We start from the raw sequence: 22,535 nt of genomic DNA, 5'->3' as shown, positions 1-22,535 counted from the left end.
CTGCAGTGGGTATGCAGTGCCATTATGAAACTTTGACTGAATTATAACCCTTTATTCTTCTAAGGCATCTCTTTTTCCTGTCTTCAACAAGGTTTTATTTTGACCCAATCATGAACATAAAAAGCATAAGAAGTACAAATTCACTTAGTGATAGATTTGTTTTCTCTGTAAAAAATGTGTGTCATCGTGATGCTAGGAAAACAGCTATTAACTTGGAGGTTATTTTAAAGCTAATGGATAATTACTATACTGTGGAATTTTTTTTCCCAGTGAAGAGATTAGTTTGCTGAATGGTCCCTTTCCATTTGCAGTGCTGATGCTTCTCTTCCCCTACATTAACATGTTACCAGATGTTATCAGAACAAATGGCTGTGCTTTTGGCTTTGAATTTCTCTTCCACATTTTTGACAATTGTTTTCAATATCTTGCATAAATGACTGTAACACATGATAAAATCAAGCATATTCAATGCCTGTGAATAGTTAACTTACTGTTTCTCCTGTATGCAGAAGCCCATAACTATATTTTAGAGCAGTTAAAGTCTTTTATCAAGCACGTGTGTTGGCAGATTTTTGTAGCTGGATCACTCAACATACTCTAGCAGCTCTTAAGCAGCTCTCACACGCTATCATGTAAATCCTCCTTAATTCACGGTTTATTGACCACAGTGGTTCTGGATGAGTATTTTGATGCCCATCCTGTGGGCAGTGTGCCACCTGCTGCCACGTCGCCATGGAAATTCCCAAAGTTCCTCTTGAAAAACCAATCCATGTGTTGCAGACCATCACTGCTTCCATAAGGAAACCAAGCTGGAGAGGTCGTGATGTTTGCAGTGAGTTGATGAATGGAATAGCCCACAGCCAAGCAGACAGGAGCCTCTTGATCCTGATGACACCCTACAAGCTCATGGAAAAAGCCTGTCTTGTGTGGGACAAGGGAGTGGGAGCACCCCATCCCCATGAGCAGGAGGGTCAGATCCTGGTGAGATGGGAGGTGACACCCAGGACTTTGGGACATTTATGGCCAGTCCCACAGTACCCATGTCTGCAAACCTCTTGGGTGTCCCAAACCAGTGTATAGCAACACACAGGACACCATTTGTTCAGTGCAATCTGCAGTCAGTGTGAGTGGAAGGGGGTTATTTTGCTCCTTTTAGGGACTGATTTATGACTTGTTTACTTGTATGCCTCACCCACACTGCTAATGTTGTAATTAAATCTTGTTAAATTGTTCAGGTCCCCCTCAGGCATGTGTTGTAACATACTTTTTCCCCCCTGAACAATAATTATTATATAGGGGGAAAAAAAACCTGGGTGGTGAGGAAGGGTGTCAGACAGGCTTGCTTATAATAAATACCTATTTAGCAGGCAGAGAATGTTTAGTCCTAAACCAGATTGTATATTAAAAGTGGAAATTGCTGAGATTGGTGTTTACCTGTGAAACCAAAATTACTTCATGAAGAAAATAATTATAGATGCAGGCTCTCTAAAAAAGTAGTTGTAAGCCTTTATTAAATAGTTAAAATCAAGATGCTGCTGTGAAGCACAGCATCAGCACATCTTGCGTGGGTTGCCTTGGAAAGAGCTGTGAGCTGTGTGTGTACATACCCCACGGAGCTCTATCCCAGAGTTTTCCAGTGCACTGCAATGTTTTCTAGGAGACAAACCTCATGAAGTAATATTAAACCAGGTGAAACAGGGCACAAGGGAGGAATCTTATTACCAGAAAAGGCTGATGAGTTCAGGGAATTAGTAGGGGAAAATATGAAATTTATATTAATAATAGTCATTTATTACCTGTAACAAGGCAGCAAACACCCTTATGAGCAGGTACACAGGCACAGTGGCTGCAGTGCCCGTTTTGCAGAAGCCCCTCCCCAGATTCTAAAGCAGCTTCAGTTCAGTTTAACTCAGTGCTGGATTCGCTAAGGGACTTCTCTTTCGAGGCAGGTCCAGTAGTTATTACCAGGAGAAAGTATCTATAGACTGGTGTTGCTCAGCTGGGTGTGTGTGAGCGCCAGTGGGTCAGGCAGGAGAGCCCTGGGGTGCTCTGGGGAGCTGCTCTGCATGTGCAGCACCAGAGAGGTGTTGGTGGCCAGGTGGCAGCTGACAGCCCACAGCAGCAGAAAGCCCCACAATGCCATACAAGGGCTCTTGCAGGGCCAGGGAGTCACTCGCTGTCTCCTAAACCTGCTGTGGACACAGAGCCAGGAACAGGGTGGCCCTTTCCTGTAACTCTCCTCCAGCGCCACATTACGAGACGGCTCTTCCAGGAACAGCCTCCTTACGTTGGAGCTTTACGGCTGAGGCACGCTGGAAGCTCACCAATGGCTGCTTGGATCTGGACTATTTTTAGTCAGTCCTGTCCAAAAGCAGAATCTTTCTTGAAATAGCAGTTGTTCCTCCTGGAAGAGTGGTTTAACACTGGATATGGGAGAGTCACTCAAAGGACAAAGATGCTGATAAGCTCCGGGGAAATGGTTTGGTGGGAAGCCAGTGCACTGGGTGATGATGCACCTCCACAGCCAGGGCAAACAGCCTCGGTACAAACAGTGCTGCTCCCCAGCACACACCCTTGATGTGTTGGACAGCAGTTATTTACCAGCAGCTTGCCAGTGTCTTCAAACTTACATTATGTGAGAAAGAATTGCTGAGGTATTAAGAAGAGCACCTCACCACAGTGCAGGCAGCATGAGGAGCTTGGGTGTCATGGGCTGTTGAAATACGTGTCTTTAGTCTGGATTAACATTTTCCCTTCCCAAGGATGGCAGAACTGTGGTGAGGGACCCCTGGCAGCCCAAAGGTCTTGACTCTCGCCCACTAGGGACAGTTCGCCTCAAGAACTGCACCACTTCTCCATGCAGTTCCTGGATGGATACTTAGTGACTGTTGGAAGTGGGAACAAAAGGGAGAAAAGTAAATGTGTTTTTCTTGTGGAGCTGCATGAAAAAATTTCTTTAGAGTTTTTCAAGCAATTAGCCAGGGGTACTGGATGGCACATGGAATAGTTCCTAAAAATGAACTGGTTGTGATGCTGCCCTGCATGGAAGTTGATGGATATTAAAGTCACACCGTTTTCAAATAAGTGCAGACAGAAGTGCAGGCAGTTTGCAACCAGCTTGGTGCAGCTATACTCTGTGTGTGTGTATTCATTCATTAAGGGGAGCCATTAGTTCTGTCACCAGTTCTCTAGAGTCAAACACAGGAGACCAGCTATAAGGAGTCTCACCAGCAGGGAGTTTTTGGGTGCTCTAGAACTGGGAGAACAGTGTCACTCACTGGTAATCTGTTATCATGTAATCAAGTTCATCTGTGCATCGTGTTACACAAATGCCCCTCACGTTTGGCCAGTCTGGCCTGAAAAATATTGGAAGAATTTGGGCTTTTGCACATTTTGCCATTTCCTTTAGTAGCATCAGCCATTTGCTCCAGGACCAAGCCACTGCTGTGATGCTTTGAACCGTGTCGCTGCTGAACATCCTCTTGTGCACTGCAAAGCTATTGGAGAAACATAAACTATTGAAATACAGCAGACAGAAGAAAGACTTTTCACCCTCTAAGACTGTAGTGCTTGAGCTGTTGGTGTGTTTTCACTGTAAGGGATGCTGGGTCAAGGCTCCAGCATGGGACTTCATGCTTTCTCAGGCATCAACTTGGGAAAGTGAGGAAGACAGCTTCAGCCTCTTGCTCATCAAATCCCTCAGCATACTTGTCTAACCAAGAGTAAAGGCTAAATAAACACATCTAAACAACTGAAAAGCACATCAACATCCAACTTCAAAATAAAATGCAGTGAAGTGTGAAATTATACCTTTTATTCCATAAATCTTCAGCAACAGACACAGTTCTGTAGCTTTTATCACACTTTAGTATTGGCAGAATTTAACACACCATGCAAAGCCCATAAAGTAATTACATTTCATCTCAACAAAGAAACAAAATCCCAGCTCATTCAGTCCCCTCCATCTGAGGAAGGATTATAGACAATTCAGTGCATGTCGATTTTTCCTAGTGATAAATCCAAAGCAGGTCACCAACAAAATGGTAGTGTGGGTTCCCAAGGCAGCTGATTTACAGAGAAAAATAAAGATGTTATTTGATGTCCTTCAAGACAGTGTCACCCTGCTTTCTGAAACTTCCTGAGGTTTATCCCCATCTAAAAGGCGCTTAAAAATGTAAAAGTTAACCTTGAACAGACAAATTTGGCGCTTGGCAACTGCCCCTGTGCAGGTTTATGTGCTTCATACCGGATTCCCATCTTTTAAAGAGCTATTTCATTTTGCAATAAATGAGATTATATGAGTGATGATAAAGATGATGATAGAAAGCTGGCAGAAGACACTCACAGCCCCACATCTTGCAACACCAACCATCAAGCCCCAGGAATATGGGCACTCCAGACCCATGGGTCAGGCTGGAAATGTTTGTTATCAGCGCATGTGTTGGCTGCCCTTCTGCCAAACCAAGGGTATCTCTGTATACAACAAGCCACAGTTAGTTTAACTAATTTATTGCCCTCAAATAAAGCCTCCAAACTTTAATTAGACCATTGTGATTAAATGCAATTAAAACCCTGAAAGCAAGTCAACAAGGACTGCAGGCACTCTCATTCCCAAAGCCCAGCACAATGCTACAGACACACACAGGAATGGATAACTAAGAGTGAGGCTGAAAGATATTTTTCCCCACCAGGCACAAACTAACATGTCACCAAAGACTTTCTACCATCCCTTACTCAGCCTCTGCAACAGGACAAGATCTTGGAAAGGAAGCCTAAAAGTCCTAAAAGGAGAGATGGATACAATTGCCTGCCATGGTCTGTGTTGGTGCATCAGCTCAAAACACGATGATGCCCCTCATCAGCACTGGCTGTGATGGGGCTCAGTGATGGCACAGGCACAAAGGAAACTTGCAAATACACGGGTGTTTTCCTTTATTCATTTCCCCACCTTTGCTTCCTTTGCTTCTGACCCAAGCAGACTATGATAAATGTTTCACAGTGATGGAAAATGTGGGGGGGAAAAGCCATGGCAGCCTCCCAGTGCCTGCTGTTGTTGTACAAAACTCAAGGCAGACAATGCAGAAATAACTTGTGCAAGTGTTTTCATGCTTTTTCAGCTGATACACCTCGTGAATGTAACTCAGTTCCCAGTTCACTCCAAGAGACCAAAGACTCAAAACTGTGTTGGCACAACTGAATCTTGTCCATGGAGAGGTCAGAGGGAAATCATCATGATTACCAAGACAGAGAGAGTGACACTGGGCTGAGTGACACGGGGGACTAAATTGTGCTAAGAATCACCTGAACACAGAGTGGTCTTGGTGGAAGACATAAAATTTGATGGCAAATTTTTGTATCAAAAAGTTCACAACCTTTCTAGGAGACAATAAGCAGTGGAAGACCAAAATGAGGCAAAAAATGGCAAGGAGAGCACTAGTCAGGTTTCACAGGGCAAAGAATTTGGTAATATCATGATCGATTGCATTGAAATAGGAAGACAAAACTAGAAAGGGCTCTGAGAAGCCAGGAAATGTCATTGGGGGTAGGGGGACAGTAAGGAGGTGAGCAGAAAGCAAGAAAAAAAAAATCGTATTTCTAAATATAAACCCCAGCCAGGTCCTTCGGTCCAACTCTGGTCATTTCTCTCACTCTTTAGACTTTTTGAAAATCTGTCACTGAGCTATAACTTGAACAACCCCAAATCATTCCTCCTAATGGCACCTGTATTCAGATTTATTTTCTGTATTGAGCTGGAGTAAAAGGAGAGTTGCAATAGGCGCCCCACGGCACACCGGCCATCGCGGCTCAGTGTGTGCACGGAGCCAGGAAAAACCCGGCAGGTGCAGGAGAGTTCCCTGAGTTATTTCCTATTCTCTGTCTAGCAATAAAGACACAGCTACACTGGGTGGTAACTCTTAGCAGATGGTGACTTTTTAAAGTTGATTGCTGTATAAATGATACTTTCTGGGTCTGTTCCTTTTAATTCAGATTCTCAGTAGTGTGTTCAAATGTCAGAGAGCATCATATTTCTATCTTTTATTTCCTTTGTGAGCAGAAATCTTCTATAAGAAGTCTAGGAATTACAGCTTGGGAGAGAAGATAGACTCCCTCAATAAAAGTGATCTACTTTACAAATGTTACAGAATACAATAAAAACAGGAGAGGCAAAAAGTCCCACTGGCTTTGTTCTCGGTGGAGAGTTTGAATTTCTATTGCACTCTTAAAGAGACATTTTGTCTGTACTGTAATGTTTACTGGATCAGTGAGGTCCATTAGCAGCACAAAGGCAGAATTTCCTCTGCTACCAGCACAGGGAGGGTGGGGAGTGGGGGTGGAAGACATCTAATTAATCTACTACTGTGGGTAAATAAAAATAACAGGACAGCTGAATGAGGACCTTATTTACCCCCCAGCTGCACTGCAGCCCCAAGCCGGGGTGTCCATGTGCCAGACCCCCATGGCATGCAGGGTTTGGGGGGCTGCACATGCCCCAGATTGGCAGCCACATTAACCAGATTCACAGAGACCAGAGTCAATGCAATTTGGCTCTGGCCGCAAATCCAAACCCTGTGCCATGGCTCCCAATGGCAAGAGGGCTGTTATATTGCTCCGAGCTACCTACTGGGTGGTTCACCTGCTTACCCACACTTCTGTACTCACCTGAGCAAGGTGTCATTTCACCACGGTGCTGAGGAGCTGGACCTGTACCTGGAAGTTGTAGCTCAAAGGCTTTTCTGGTTTTCTGCAAGATGTGTGTACATGTCTTTTTAACAGTGTTGTAGCTGGAAACTGTATCCTCACATACCTTTGTAGCTACGGAGGGTGTTCAGACCAGCATGGGCTGCTTGCCCAAAACTCAGGAGGATCAATTCTCTTCCCGAAAGAGGATTCCCTGCAAGGACAATGGGTCACCTCTGAGGGCTTCCCACTACATCATCCACCAAATCAGAAAAGGTACCTCTGACAATAACTACAGTGTATTTTCACAGGTCTCACAGAATATTCTGAGTTGGAAGGGACCAACAAGGATCATCAAGCCCAGCTCTTGAGTGAATGGCCCATTGAGGGATCCAACCCCCACCCCTGGTGTTATTAGTGATTTCCTGCCACCCTACTGACCCACACCTGGGACCTGAGTACACCTCCTGACATGAATACTCTGGAAAAAATGGAGGTGAAAAACAGAGCACGTGTGTGCCTCGTACCACTGTGGACCCCTCCCTACCATGGGACAGCCCCTATGTCCCCAGGTTTGGGAAGATTTACCAAAATAGATGCCACTGTGGCAAACTGGGGAGATTCAAAGGGCTCTGCTACTGTCACTCAACTGCCCTCTGCACTTCACCTCCCCTCAGAGTCTGTGTCTCAGGCCATTTATTTATTGCACCTCATTGGCAAAAAAGGAAAGACATCCCCTGGCCAGAGGGAAATGTCCCAATTAAAGAGTGAACAATGCAGTAAAACAGCAGAGCATTCTTGAGAGCAGCGGTAAAAGCGGCCACCTCTTGTCCTCAATTTATGCTGCTCCCATCACCCTGGGCATTATATTTGTGCTGACAAGGATCAGTTTAACCCCTGCCTGCAATCTAATAAAAAGCTGGCATGATGCAAGCATACATAATCTTTCTTCAGTGTCCTAGGAATGGATGCAATAAAAAACTGCTGCTGCTGCTCGATGGCCACAGTCACTGCCTGGAATAAATAACACCCTGTCCCATACCAGCAGTTGGAAGTGCTTTGGACCAGAGGCTTTTCAGACCCTCATCTCTTTATAGAATCTTGTAATCATAGGGTTGTTTAAGCTGGAAAAAAACCTCTTAGATCATTGCGTCCAGATGCTCCCCTAGCACTGCCCAGTCCACCACTAAACCATGTCCCCAAGAGCCACATCTACACATCTTTTAAATCCCTCCAGGGATGATGACTCAACCACTTCCCTGGGCAGCCTGTTCCAGGGCTTGACAACCCTTTTGGTGAAGAAATTGTTTCTAATATCCAAACTAAAACTCCCTTAGTGCAGTTTAAGGCCATTTCCTCTTGTCCTGTTGCTTGGGAGAAGAGACTGATGCCCACCTGGCTACAATCTCCTTTCAGATAGTTGTAGAGAGCAATAACGTTCCCCCTGAGTCTCCTTTTCCCCAAGCTGAGCCCCCTCAGCTCCAGCTTAACACTCCAGCTCATCTGTGAGTGTATCACGTGGCTGGTGGCAGTCACCCATCACCTCTCAGTATATACCAGGGGCAAAGCAAAAGGAAAAGTCCCAAAGGCCCTGCCATAAGTAAACAACAGGATCTTTCCCCTCACATCATTAATTGACCGAATCAGAGTTGCAGAGCTGACATTACGCTCTGCTACCCTTTGTAATGAAATCCCTGCCTGTGCATAAGAAACAAATTTAATGATATGATACTAATAGGGTTAGAAATTTCCCATGCAAATATTAATAATTTATATCTACATTCATTTTTTAATACTGCTTGCAGTCTGTAACAAGAAAATGGTGAAGTTTACCAGCCTCTCTCACAGATCTTGTCTGGGGAGGGCACAGGCGTTACCCAGCTGGAGGCACAGGCTCCCCAACACGATTTCCCTGGAGGTGCAAATTAGCTCTTGGAAATCATGTCCTGGCCTGCAACCATGTTTCAAAAAAGAGATGATGCCTAAACATGAGCGCTGCTTGCATGGACGAACCAGCAAGAGGAGATGGACCGTGAGCCTTGGTGCTGCCTAAGCCCCTTCCCACAAGCAACACCCTCACCAAGAGCCAGGACTGCCAATGGCCTCTGCAACAACGCAGGGTGGAATGAGCACCAAGCCCCCACCTGTGTCTTGAGGCAGCTGGCAGCAAAAGGAGCAACCTTTGGACTGTAAAGCCAGAGGGATCTGGGGACTATAGGGGGCGGGGTGGGGAGGGCATTTTGTTGCAGAAGTAGGGAGGGATTTGTGCTAAATGTTCTTTTTTTTTCAGCGGTGAAAAAGTCTCTTAAAGGAAGGGCAGTGACTGCGAATCTGCGGGGTTGAAAGGGAAGCTAATTCCCTCGGACAGGCATAATTGCTGCAATTCAGAATGGTAAAAATGTGAAATTAGGAATAATCAATGGCTGTTTATGATCTGTCTCTATACTGTGAATTCAGCTAATACGGAGTAATTACACTGCGCTAATTCCTGGTATTTGTCATCGTTCAGTTGCAGAGGAGTCCTGCAAAACAATAAAAGCAGATTGGCTGCACTGGGCCCGCAGACCGGGGGCTTAGCACTGCCCGAGCTAATTTCTCTTTTAATAGTAAAAGCGGTTATGATTTCCCTTATTTATTTTTCTCTCCTGGCGGCAAAGCCGGCAGTGGGCTGCGCGCCGGGCTCGGCCGGGCGCAGGATGCGCTACACAACAGCACCCCCAATAGCCGGCACCGCCGCGCTGCGGGGACACGCACCGCGCACCAGCCCCTGCCCAGCCAAACACGTCCTGTCTCCGCTGGTGAAACTGCGTCTTCACCTTCTTGCCCAATATTGTTATAACAATCCTCCTATCAAACTTTGTCCTCACATAGTTCTCATCTGGCACAGGGTAACCCTGCCGCGTCTCACCCGGATGCTCGGTCACTCCGGAAACCGATGGGATGTGTTTCCCGGCAGTTTGCTGGCATGATTCACTCTTCAGGCAGTGCTAGTTATTGACCTCTGCAAAAGTGGGAGAGGAGAGGTGAGTACAGGAACAGGATGGTTTATTGGTGGGTGAATAACCCCCCACAGCAGCACAGGTGGAAGGTGTGGGCTGCAGAGACAACCCTCGCCCTCACCCACCTCTGTCACATGTTGTGCAGGAAGCGTAGATGATGTTTAACACTACATAAACCCAGAAGTTACAGGTTGTTCGAAGGTGCTACACTTAACATCTGCAGTACGGGGCTTAGCTCGGCAGGAGCAATCAGAATCCATACACCCACAGTGCTTGTCAGGACAAAGTTTGCAAAGTGGCAGTGGCCAAACCTTTCCTAAGAGAATTTGTCATGACTTCATCCCAGAGAGCACATCCCTGAAAAGCAGCGTGGCCCTGGCCACTGCAGAGCCCCATAGGCGAGGGATCTTTGGGGAAACCTCCTGATGCTGAGCTTTCATGTCCTGGGAGGGACAGTCCTGCAGCCACTGGGGCTATTTGGCAGGAGCCACCAGTGCCCCAAGGCTTCCCACCATCCGCTGAGGGGCCACACACCCAGCACTGACACACGGAGGGAGGATGAGGAGGATGAGGAGAGCAGCTCCTTGCGTACCAGCCCACTCCTGCCAATTCTACAAGGGTGCTCATCGCAGTGCAGTGACTTTGCACCACAGACTGCTCATTCCCCACCTTGGCACCTTTTTGACATCACATCTATTATTTTTTCTTAACTTCTCTTTCTCTGCATCACACAGAACCCCTGGGAGGAGCCTGAGGATGAGTCTGATCTGATTTCATTGCACTGCACCAGTTAATTGTTTGCTGTGTTGAGATGAAGCTGATGTCCTGTTCCCAGCACTTGACACATTCACTAAAGCTAGGTGGCATTAAAAAAGCCCCCATTTAAAAGCCCCCTTCTGCTGTGTGCCACACTGGATGGGCAAAACCTGGGCTACCACAGGATGCAGGAATGGGACAAAAGGGCTCTCCATGCCAGCACCAGCACTTGAGCTGTGCCATAGCCACATCCCATGAGGAAAGCGCACAGCTCCCCATCTTTTCCTGTGGTTTCAGAGAAACATCTTGGATGAAATGTGCAGTTCCAGAGAGCAGAGGCATTTCAAGCAAGATTTCTTTGTTGTGATGATGAGGCTCCTGGCCCTGCTGATGCTTTTTGCTCATTTCCTCTGCAAGCAGCAGCAATGCCTCCATCTCCATAGAGGACTCAGAGGCCTCAGGTGCCTTGAAGCAGGAGGAGAAATTCATCACGTAACTGACCTCCCCCAGGGCACTACAATCCCCATGCCATGGGCCAGCTCCTGGATGGGTGGGAAGCGGGTGGATGGAGCAGGGACACGTGCTGTGGCACGCCGGGGCTTGGGGCACTTGGTTATTGAGCTGAGCCGGTTATTGCCAGCAGCTAAACAAACTAATGGGAAGGATATTTCCCTGGAGAGAGAGAAGGTTTTTGATTTAGACTGTACTGTTTAAGCTTAGACTCTCACCGCAGCTAAAATTTCCTTCTGAGGGTAATAATTATCCCAGTGCAGAGCCCAAGCATGTGTTTGCTTTTCTGCTCCCTATCTGGAAGGATTTGGTTTAGGGGTCTTTGATTTCCCCTGGTGTTCAGCACCCCCTGCACCCCTTGCCCAGCTCTGGGGACCAGAGCTGGAGGGAAGCAAAGAAAAGCTCAGTGCACAGCTTTATGCAGAGATCACCCTCAGGTATTAAACTAATTACCAGGGAGAGGCACTGGTCCCTCAGGGTTTCTGCTCCAGCCCTCTGCAAGCTGCAGTCCAAAGACAGTGCTGCTGCTGCCAGCCCTGCATTTCCTCCACTGGTTCTGGAATGAAAATTGCTTTAAAAGCTCCAAGAGAAGCCATTTGGTTCTTCTAAGTGATGGGAATGGAAAAGAAAAAGGAAAGAAGGAATGGGAACACTTTTGTTCTTGCTGGCAGGTAAATGAGGTTCAGCTTTTGAAAATATATGGGGCCTCTAGTGCTAACTGCAGGGCTGGAGTCTCCAAGGAGTGATTTCTTCCTTCAGAACCATAATAATAACAATAAATGATTAAAAAGAAAACAGCCTAAATCTATATCTGTAGTTAACTCAGGACTCCTTCAGAGTTCAGGCCTGTTGCTGAATAAATAAACGCTTACTTGAAAAAGGAACCTCCAGCCTCCTGCAAATGAGAGGCAGCGAAGCAGCGCTCAGGGGCAGCCCGAACACGTGCAGCACAGCCAGGGGGAAATCCTGCCAGATCAGGTTATTCTGGCTTTACTCCAGATTGGGGAACACCAGGCCTGGCTTCCTGCCCACCCGCTCCCATTGCAGAACCCTGCATCAGCCACGCTGCCCAGTGCGCTGGTGTGGTGCAAGAGCAGAGAGTCAGGCTGGTGACCGCCCTCAGAGAGGCTTTTCTCTTCTGATGTGCCAAAAAAGTGAGTGCCAAAGTAGAGAAAACCTCCAAAAGAAACACATGAGGTCATGGCCACAGGAATTACTGTTTCCTCCCTCCCATGGAACAGCTGCTTCCAACCACTGCCGGTCACTGCTCCCTGTGGGCTGACACGCCGGGTGCTCAGCCCCACACCGGGCGGTGAGATAAGGCTCAGGGAGGTACCATGAGTCACAGAGGGCTGGGCAGACTTGGCAGCTGCACTGCCACACTGCCCAGCACATGGTACCCCAGCTCCCCGGGACGCCCCAGCACCCACACAGCCTGCAGAGAGGGACAGCACAGCTGGGACGCAGAAAGGTACGTAGACTTGTCCCATCCCTGACTGGGGAAATGTGGTTTCTAGAGCATGACTGAAGTAATGCATTTCTTTTTACTTGCTGGCAGGTTAGAAGGTTGCATGGGCAAGGTTTTGGTTGTTCCTCCTTCTTGTAGGCAGGAGGAGAAGGGGAAGCCCCGTGCACTGGCATTCCTTCCATGAGATGCAACTGTGCCGGTTTCATGGTCAGAACTAATGAACTACCTGTGTTAACAGGGATTTGTAATGTGGTGGAATCAGCTGTGTGATGTGGGGTCCAGGTCAAAGCCCTTTATCCGTCATGGCTATGGATGAATTTGCAGGATGTTCACTGTGCAGAGTGTGTGGTTTGTCCAAGATCAGGCTGCTTCTCAGGTTATCATGTATTTTTTCTTGCACTGCTGAAAGAGACTCAGTCTTGCTGCCCACACAGCACCAATAGAGAGGGAAATATTTTCTTTAAAAAACTGATGACATCATCTGGAGTTTCGAGAAACCAGACTAGATGGAAGGGAAGGAGGACATGAGGTGGCAAGTGCTTCCTGGTAGAAAGCAGCAAACATTGGTCAACACCCCAGATAACTACTGGATTGTACTGGGGGCAGTTTTGCCATAAGATGTCCTCTCCAGCCATTTGGTGGATCCAGCAGCTGGCCAAGCATTTTTATGAGCAGAGGAATTTATAAGCCCTCTGGCAAACAGCCCCCTCCAGTTGAGTAAGCTGGCAAAACTCAGTCAGATTGACTCCTTTTGAGACTGAAAATGACAGCGTAGCACCCTCCATTCTCCTGTGGTGGGATAAACCCTGAACACGGGGTGGATGTGCACCCACCCAACACCAGTCCCTCCTCTGCACCCCTGCATTCAATTTTGCAGGAAAACCTGACTGTTGGAGGGGTGACTCGATGGGTGTGGGCAGTCACCCTCTTTGGAGCCCCAGCCCAACCCCACAGCAAAATGCTCATGTTCACAGTCAGGGACCTGCTGGGAAACAGAGGGACATGTAGGGCTCAAAAGCAGAAAAAAAAATAGAAAAAAAAGGCAGGAGTCTGTGGGGAAGCAAAGTAAAGTTTTCCTGCAGTGCCAGGAGGCAACAGAACATTCACCTGCTGAATCCTGGAAAACCAAACTGTGTTTCTTCTTGACAGCAATTAACTCAGCTCTGCTAAGCGGCACTTCCGTCCAGAGGAGGCTTGGGTGCAGCCTTTGCCTTACAACACCATGAACCTCTTTAGCAATATTTGTCCAAGAACTTTTTTGTTCCTGGAATGCTTTTTAAGCAAATAATTTCATGTTTATTAGACAAATAACTCTGTTTAACACCTGATATAGTTCCTTCCTTTCTCCCTCGCCTGCCAGCAGGTCTCTGGCAGATGTCAGAGCACAGGTGCCTTTTATTCTGGCACAACACTAGGAAGAAAAAAAACTATTCAGTGCAAACAATTATAAAATAATGTAATATAAATAACAGGACATGGTTACTCTCTTGTAATGCAATCAGGTTCCAGGATTTTCACCGCCTAGGGACTTCACCCAATAAATTTTATCTGGGATTAAGGTGAAGATAAACAGCCCAAATAAATATATCACTTCCCTAAAGCACTGGCATTTATTGGTTTATTTTTCCATTTCTCTTCCTCTGCAGTGAAATCAGTATGTGCATAGAAAACCCACAAATTTGGTAAAGGAGAGAACTATGCAATGGGCCCCTGTGAGGCCAATGGTCACTGCAGAGGTGGAGACCAAACAGGGAGGGTTTTGCAAACCCAGTGGAGTTTTGCTCCACTCACTGTGTCCAAATCACAGTCCAGGTCTGAATCCTCACCAGCTCCAGGCTCTGCTCATGGCACTTGGGGGGAAGTCAACAAGCTCCAGAAGCAAACCAATACCAATTATGAAGTTCTTGTGTCTTGCCAAGTGGGATTCTGAGGACTGCCCCCATTTTCTGACCCCATCACTAGATCAGGCACTGGCATGGGGGAGCCAGGACTAGGGATAGTGTCCCTGCGTTTAACAAGCAGAACTTCATGTTGAAAGGAGCAAAAAGGAAGAGCCTGGTACTGCGCCTCCAGATCCATCCACAGGCAGCATTCGTCCTCCAAAACCCTTAAACCATCCTTTTTCAGGTCTGTGGCTCTTCTACCAGCTCAGTGAAATGGGCCTGTTAATCCCAGCTCCATCACAAGTTTTAATATCTGTTTCAGAGATACTGTGCTGGGGCCTGGGATGGACCAGGACAAGGTGGTGTGGGGAAGGGCTGTGAGAATCACAGACCCCCCTGACACCTCCCACAGGGACAGATTCCTGTTCACAGGCCCCTTCCTCTGGGAGGAATAGCTGCTGGGCAGAGAAGGGCGATTTTGCTGGGAAGCTGCGAGCTCAGCTGATACACTACCAAAAACACACTGTCATGATACCCTAGGGTACAGAAATACCTTCCAAGGCTTCCTTTAAAACACAGACAGGCCAGTCTCCCATGGGAAGCTCATCATTCCCCGCTGGAGCAGCTCCAGCGTATCCTCCTTGCTGCGGTTCCCAGCAGACATGGGCACAGCGGAGGGGTCTCATGGGGGAGCAGTGCCGGGCTCCAGACACCTGAAACATCACTGAGGGGCTGCCTAAAAGCCCCAGACAATGATGCTGCAACCTGCCCCTGGGTGTAGGGAAAACCAAGGGGAGCATCATATCAGGGCACTGAGGGGGGATGCAGGTTCATCCCGCCCGGGGTTCAAGGCAGGACACGCATCACAGCCATGGTCAGTAACACGGCAAGCCCTGGGAGGGGACCCAGAGCAGGGCTGGGCAGGAGGCAAAGCTCTTCTCTGCTTCCTCATGACGCAGCAGCCTGAAATCAACATTCAACCCAACCCTGCTAAAACCCGTTGCTCCTTGTTTACCCATCAAACAGGAAAAGCAACTCTCAGCACGGCCCTTTTACAAATTTTCTGTCAAACAGCACTTATAGGGCTGTTCAGTTAACATCAGGCTCATTAACCAGGAGGCTTATTAACCAGCACCCATCTCACAAGTGACAATTTGCCTTAGGAGTCCAGGGTGGTTTCCACAACAGACGTTCGCCAGACTGCAACCTGGAATTTCAAAGGTAGGAGTGGGTCCCCAGCCCCTGGGAGCCCAGTGCGTGGGGTGGCGGGTGCCTGTCCCGTTGGTCAGGGTGGCAGTGGGAGAGAGGGCAGCAGATGGACTCGCTCGGGTAGGAAATAGTTCATGCTCCAAATTACAACCACACCCCATCCCTGTGGGTGAAGTCGCTCCAAGATTTGGCCGAGTGGGAATATTTCTGGTTTTAAGTTGGGTGTCTGCAAAGCTGCCTGCTCTGCCCAGCACAGTGGTGCTGCCCTTCTTCCTTTTTCCTTTGGATTTGAAGGAGGACAAGCTCGTTCCCAGAGGTTCCCCTAACTGGGTAAGGCCAAATCACAGCTTGTCCTTGGACAGCATTTTGCAGCCCCTAATATTTAAAACCTACTTTGCATCATCCCAGAAGGAAATGAAGCAAAGATGTGACTGAAAATATCCACCTCATCAGCAGAATAGAAAAAACCTGATCCATTACCAAGAACACAACATGAAACAGGAGCACGGGGGCAGCAGACAGACACAGGGAAGGGTTCTGAGACTTCAGAGGGATAGAGCTTTATCAGTGCAGCCTGCTCTAGCATACAGAGCCAGGACTTATCAGAGTGGGATCAAGCACATGTGCCTGATAGGAATTTGTACATCTTTGATGATGCCTTAGCTATTACAAATATGACTAAACATAGCTATTATCTTTTCATCCAGAATCTGCCTGGCTTTGGTGGGTTACAGGTATTCTTTATGGCATTACCTTCTTTTCTTCAGGGTGACCTGTGACCATTGGCCACCCCCTCAGCTGTGCTCTCCCTCCCCAACACCATGCGGATATCAGGTGAGGGAGACATATTTACCTTTCTCTGTCCATTCTTCTACAGTTCCTTATGCCTCCTTCTCATTTACATGATGCCTTCTAAGCCTTGACCTTTCCCTGCCAGGCACATGAGAAAAGGCCTTTGTGTAAGCATCAGGTTTTTACAAGATTTGTGTAGATTTCAGCCTGTTGTATTTTTCCCAGTGAAACCTTCTGTGTCTGGGAAGAGATGGCTATTGAGACGCTCCTGGTTCCATAAGAGCTATTCAGCTGCAATAAAAGTACATTTTTCTACTCTCTTTCCATGCAGGACTGGAACGTTTTGCTCTGATGAGCGCTGTTTTAAAGCCAAATGCCAATCACATTTGTATCAGCAGCTGCTCGGCTGTAGCAAGTGACTAATTGGGGGATAGCAGTCTTCCCAGCACTGGGAACATAAGAAATATTTGGATTTACATAGCTCTCTGAGTAATTATAAGATTTACTTTAATGTAGAGAGAAATATGAATAGTGCCTCCCAGTAGAATGGTAGTGCCTATCTGAGCATCACCACATACTCCAGAGATATTAATTAAGAGATCAGAATCCATTTAGATGGTGAAGGAGTGTTAGCTGCCTTCCCACACCATGTAAGCACTGGCTGTCACCCTGAGCCTGGTAACCTTGGGACAGACAAACCAAGTCCCCAAGAAACCAGAGGGATGCCCCGGTCTGACCTAGCTGCGGCTGCTGCCCTCACCTGGCTCCTCTCCCGCACCTTGCAGGTGTGATCCGGTGCATGGTGCTGCTTATCACACTGCTGGGCACATGGTTCATCATGCAGACGTACTTCCACCACAGCTGGAAAACCATCAGCCTGCGGAGCTGGCTCGGTGAGGCACCAACGGGGCTCCAACCAGAATCAGAGGGAGGGTGTGGGAGATTCCATTGCAAGCCAGCCCCCAGAGCTGGATATAGTTGCCACAAATATTTGCACTTGCAATCTCTGGCCAAGGCTATAACCACTAGCTCTGACCACCAGGGCAGGGAGGGGACAGCATAGTGGGAAGCTGCACTGGGGCAGCGTGGGTCCAGAGATGCCTGCAGCCATAGGAACCAGTTTTGGGGACCTGGTGCCTGAACAGCTGCTCCAGGCTTGGGGAAGAGCCAGCTGCTCTCTGGGGTGTCTAACCCTCCTGCTTGATACCCACAGGTGCCAGGAACAAGCCCAGCAGTGAGTACTGCTCTCGACTTCATCTCTGTCCCACAGCTCCGCTCCAGGGTTGAGGGTGACGGTGGATGTGCGATAGCTGCCCTCAGAGCCAAGGCAAAAATCCCACCCTCCCAAGCACAGGAGGATTTGCTATTGCACACAGCAGTGGGGTTTTGGCAGGCTCTGCGAGCACACAAACCTTCATGCAATCGCCCTGCCCCCAGCAGAAGCACCCCCAGGGCACAGAAGGAAGGTCATGGGTCCTGCCAGGTGGGTCCCTGCCTTGGCAAAGAGTGGGGAAACTCTGGGCAGAAAAGCCCTGAGGGTCTGGCCTTGGATACCAGCTCCAAATGCTCCTGGCACACAGCCCTCTGACCCCTATGGCAGCAGCTGTGCCACCTCACACCCAGAGCAGCACCTGGCAGCACCAACTCATACCTCCCACCCCAGGCCTCCACACCGTAAACCTCAAGCACAAAGTTGGTCCCAGCCCCAGGACAAGCCTCCTTCGTGCAAGAAGCCAGTCCAGGTGTTACCCCCTTAGTGGGCCACTATCCCCAGTTCCAGCCCTGCTCAGCCACTCAGGGGCATGGCCTGTGTCCCCCTGAGGGGCCAGTGCCATGGCTTGCAGCTCCACTCCTCCCTCGCAGGTGAGAAGCTGCCCCGGCACAAGTGTGGGAACCAGAAGAGCTGCCCTCAGAATTATTTTGCCTTCAAGATCATCAGTGGTGCTGCAAACGTGGTGGGACCTTCCATCTGCTTTGAAGACTTGGTGTAAGTAGCACATGGTAGGAACAGAGCAGCCGTGGCTGGCCTGGCCTTCAGTTTGGCCTCTGCCAAGCACATCACTGGCTGTCACAGTGTATTTGTGGTTAAAAAAAATTTCTGTAAATAGATTTCTTTGCTACCACTTCTGGAGTATTTTGCTGTCTCCAGCTTCTTTGCCCCATCACAGTTTCACTGGCACCAGCATCTCCAGGGCATCCCTGCACTCACTGTGCTCTCTGCTTTCCTTTCCAGCCTCATGAGCAGCATCAAAAACAACATTGGCAGAGGCCTGAACATTGCACTGGTGAATGGTGAGTCGGGTGGGCACTGACTCCTTTTTCCCCGTGGCCAGGTTTCCTTCCTCTCCCAGGAGAGAACAGGCCACTGGGGACCCCATCCCAGGCACTGTGGCTGAGCCAAAAGCATGCCCATCTTGTTGTTGCATGGGGCACACAGCCACAGGTATGGTTGCAAGCACTGCCAGTGAGAAGGGAACAAACCCACCTGGGTCAGTTCCACATGCATGACAGTTCCACGAGCTCCTCCAAGCAACACAGAAGATATGACACACTGAGGGAAGAGCAAAGCATTTGGAGTAGGAACCCCTGGCCCATGGCCAGGCAAAGCCTAGAGCCACCCCAGCGCAAACTCACTGTGCTCTGTTTTCAATTTTAACCTTTCAGGAACAACTGGGAAGCTCCTGAAAACTGACTCATTCGACATGTACTCTGGAGGTGAGCACCATCACTCTGCTGCTTAGTGGTTCCCAGCCAGGGTTCACACCAACACTGCTGGCTGCTGGCTACTTCAGCTGCTCCTCTGTCATGTATTTAACCATAAATTTGAGTGGACTTTGGCCAGAATTTCCAGCCTGGGTGGTAAAAGCCCAGCTTTCCCTGAGGCCATCAAGCCTGGAGTCCTCACAATGCATCCACATCCAGGATAGGCTTCTCACTCCTTTTACGTGCACCCAGTAGCCTGGAAAACATAATTTCACTAACCTGAATAGACCAGGGCACTCGAGATTTGAGAAAGGTACTTTCTGAGATCAGGTAGTTAATCCCAATATTTTGCAACTTGCAATTCAGTTTTTGAATGCTGGTGGTGGCTGAGCAGCAGTTTGTTTCCCTGCCTTTCATGGAAGAATAAATGAGGGAGCTCAGGGCATGGCAGTGAGACACGACCCCCAGGCCCAGCAAGGAGCATGGCAGCAAAGACCTGTGCCTGCTGGCTTCAGACAATATTCCTAGCAGCAAATAGATGCCCTGAGCCAGGGCAGCACCTGGCTGACACTGACATGCTGGATGCTGAAAATCCCACCACTGTTGCCAAGCTGTTACCAAATCACTCTGCAGCTTTGGCAGGACTCATCAAAAACCACATGTTAAAATCACCCTTGTAGTCCTTTCAATTTTCCCTTTTCTGTTCAAGCCTTCCCTAGAGATCAGTCCCCCTCTACGCTCCTTGGTTTTGCCACTTATTCTTGATAACTCTGGATTTTTAAGGAGATTCGCCAATATAATGGTATTTCCAGCTGACTTCATGAGCAAGATGCTTGATAGAAGAGGTACTGGGAACGAGAAGGCAGTCGGCTCCTGTGCCACTAGATGGGGCATTGGATTCAAGCATCCCACAGATGCAGGATGAGGAATAATTCCCTCAATACAGCCATGACTGCAGGGCAGGCAGCTCTGTGCCTGGGCAGGTTCATTTCTTGTGTCAGGAAGTAAATTCACATAACTAGATTTCACAGTTAGCAAGCAAAGTTTAGAAGCAATTTCCCCCTGCAGTTGTACTGAGAGGAGGACATCAGTCCTGGGCGCTGCAGGAAAGCCCAAGTGGGAACATAGGATGGGGAATGCAGCATCTGGGAACCCACCCTTCCCCAAGTCCATGGCCCCAAATCCTGGCTAGCACTAGCATTTCCCACTGACCTAGGGGAGGCTCCCCCAGCTACCACACAACAGTCCCTGCTAAATCCCTTTTTCTCTCCCTAATGCTCTTCTCTCCCAGACATTAAAAAGCTGGAAACCTTCCTCCAAGGGATCAGGCGCGGCACCCTCGTGCTGACAGCAAGCTACGACGATCCTGCCACAAAGTGAGTTTGCCCATGGCAGCAACACTGGGCTCCCCAAAAACCTGCAGCTGGGGGAGCTGCCAGCAGCAGAGAGGGACAGGAGGGGACACGCACCTGGCAGCACACTGCCACCCTCTTACCCTCTTTCAGGATGAATGACAATGTACGGGCACGTTTCATGGAGCTGGGCAGCAGTCACGTGAGTGAGCTGGGCTTTCGGGACAACTGGGTCTTCTTGGGAGCAAAAGGGCTGATGAACAAGACCCCCTTTGAAAAGGTATGTGGTCCTCCCCTGACACCAGCTCTGGAGGCTCCATCCTCTTCATAGTACCTCCCAAGCTATATCTCACCTACCTGTCTGCAGAAGACAAGGGCCAGTGACATTATCCTCCACGACAAGCCAAGAAGCAACTTCTGCCATGTTGCAAACTTGCACTATGCCACCAACCTCCTCATTAGTTTTCTCTCTCTTTTTTCTTGCAGCACATCAAAAATGATAAGGAGACAAATAAATATGAGGGCTGGCCTGAGCTGCTGGAGATGGAGGGCTGTGCCCCCAGGAAGATGGATTAGCATCAAACTCTAGCCTGCCACACAGGGCAACCTCCACCAGTCCCACAGGCACACCAGCTCCATCGTGGAGATCCCAGCCTCTCCACTTCCCGGTCACACAGCCCAGCAGCTGCTGCCTGCTCCTAGGAACCGTCTGTTTCACAGCAGGAACTGTGCAGGGTTTGGAGAAGAGCTGCACAAGTGCTTGGAGAGCCTGAGCAAACACCTGGCCAAGTTTCAGCCGAGCTGTCCTACTCTATGGGTCAATTTGGGGTATTTTATTTTTCTGTCTTTAAATTAAAAACTTTGTAGAATGTCTTTTAAATTTCTTAAATGAGATTTCTAATTATAACACACTACCTTCTCATTTCCATTTTCAAGCGTAATCCACACTTTCCCCCACAGGCACAGCATGCCAGGTCCTCTGCCACCAGTCAAGCATCACCATCACCCATTCCACAGCCCTGCACATGGGTACTCCCCCTCCCCACATGGCACAGGGTAAAGTCATCCCAAGCTCAGACCTTGGTGGTTTTCCCCCGGAGCTCTTGCCAATGCCCCACAGTCTTCTACAGCCACAATAAGGCCAGAAGTCCACAGGGATGGCATGCAGCAATGTAGGTTAATACTTGCAGACCAAAGCAAGTTCTCCACCTGGTTGCATCTTTCCTGGGTTAAGTCTTTAGCTGGGTTAAGCTAAATCCTCTGTGACACATCCCCATCAGGATAAGGCCAGGGATGTGCCAACCGGACTTTGGCCTCAGAGAGAGACAGATGGATGAATGTGCAGGTGTCTTGGGTAGCTGAAGTTGTGCAGCATAACCAATAGGTGGGAGCCTTTTACCAGGAGAGCCAGAGCCAACACCACTCTGGAGCGATATAATGCACCCAGGCTGGCACCCCCCAGCAGGCACACACACACCTGGAACTGCTCCAGGAACTGCACCCCAACCTGGGGCCAGCCAACACTACCAGGAGGAGAAAGATCCCTGCCCAAAGGCAGGCTGGAAAAGCCACACAGTCCTCCTCCTAGAGTAGTTCCTAGGCTGCTGCCCAGCGCTGAGCAGATTCTGGGGGAGCATCTGCCCTCACTCAAGTCCGGATGCATCACCCAAGCACAGTCTGTTCCCAAACCCTCCCTGAGCACCAGCACTGCTAAGATAAGAGGAGCTGTGCCGGTGACAGACGGGCTTATCTGTCATCACCGACAGGGATGAATTTGCATCATGTACAGACTTTAATTTCCGATGATTATATCTGGTTTTTCCCCATTCTTTGAAGCAGACCAGCAGTTTTGCATAAAATGACGGTGGAGCATTTCTGCTGGAGCACTTGGAGCTGTGGGGGGGTAACAGGCTGTCCTGCATGGCCTTCTCTGACTCTAACAGCCTCAGCACAGCTCCTGACAGGCAGTTCACAGAGTCATCCGAGCCCTCAGGTCACCCCAGAGCAACAGAAGTGAGGAGCATTGGCAGGATAAGGTCAGGAAAGGACACAGCCTGTCCTGTGTTGATCACCTGAGGGATGAAACCCTGCATCCAAAACCCAACGCCACCAATCAACTGGTTTTCCCTAAGCAAGGAAAAATCCCCAAACAAATTGTCTTACACTTGTAAGAACTTCCAAAGGT

The 22,535-nt window shown here is 48.7% G+C and overlaps 1 protein-coding gene and 1 long non-coding RNA gene across 2 annotated transcripts; one reads left to right on the top strand and one right to left on the bottom strand.

Annotated features, from left to right (window-relative positions):
* Positions 1–3,805: 3,805 nt before the first annotated feature.
* LOC113984159 lies at positions 3,806–14,970 on the bottom strand. The gene is made up of 4 exons (XR_005564404.1): positions 14,848–14,970; positions 13,736–13,822; positions 9,587–9,679; positions 3,806–6,892 (listed from the first exon to the last, which is right to left on the bottom strand). It is a non-coding gene; the product is annotated as an uncharacterized LOC113984159 (long non-coding RNA).
* A 639-nt stretch (positions 14,971–15,609) lies between these two features.
* FAM3D (FAM3 metabolism regulating signaling molecule D) lies at positions 15,610–21,191 on the top strand. The gene is made up of 9 exons (XM_039383598.1): positions 15,610–15,623; positions 17,037–17,188; positions 17,509–17,529; positions 18,159–18,282; positions 18,529–18,587; positions 18,960–19,010; positions 20,290–20,374; positions 20,504–20,630; positions 20,837–21,191. Exons 1-9 carry the CDS (start codon positions 15,610–15,612, stop codon positions 20,924–20,926), a joined length of 723 nt encoding a protein of 240 aa, XP_039239532.1. The 3' UTR covers positions 20,927–21,191.
* Positions 21,192–22,535: the final 1,344 nt, after the last annotated feature.

Source organism: Pipra filicauda, unplaced genomic scaffold (genome assembly GCF_003945595.2).
Source record: "Pipra filicauda isolate LSUMZ 115617 unplaced genomic scaffold, ASM394559v2 scaffold318_size846807_pilon, whole genome shotgun sequence".
Classification (NCBI taxonomy): Eukaryota; Metazoa; Chordata; class Aves; order Passeriformes; family Pipridae; genus Pipra; species Pipra filicauda.
This window is presented reverse-complemented; position numbering and strand designations above follow the sequence as displayed.

What these genes read in the sequence shown, in the direction of transcription:
- FAM3D (XM_039383598.1), top strand. An exon ending in CAGCCTGCGGAGCTGGCTCG is followed by an intron (nt 17,189 to 17,508) that starts GTGAGGCACCAA and finishes TGATACCCACAG; the next exon opens with GTGCCAGGAACAAGCCCAGC. An exon ending in ACAAGACCCCCTTTGAAAAG is followed by an intron (nt 20,631 to 20,836) that starts GTATGTGGTCCT and finishes TTTTTCTTGCAG; the next exon opens with CACATCAAAAATGATAAGGA.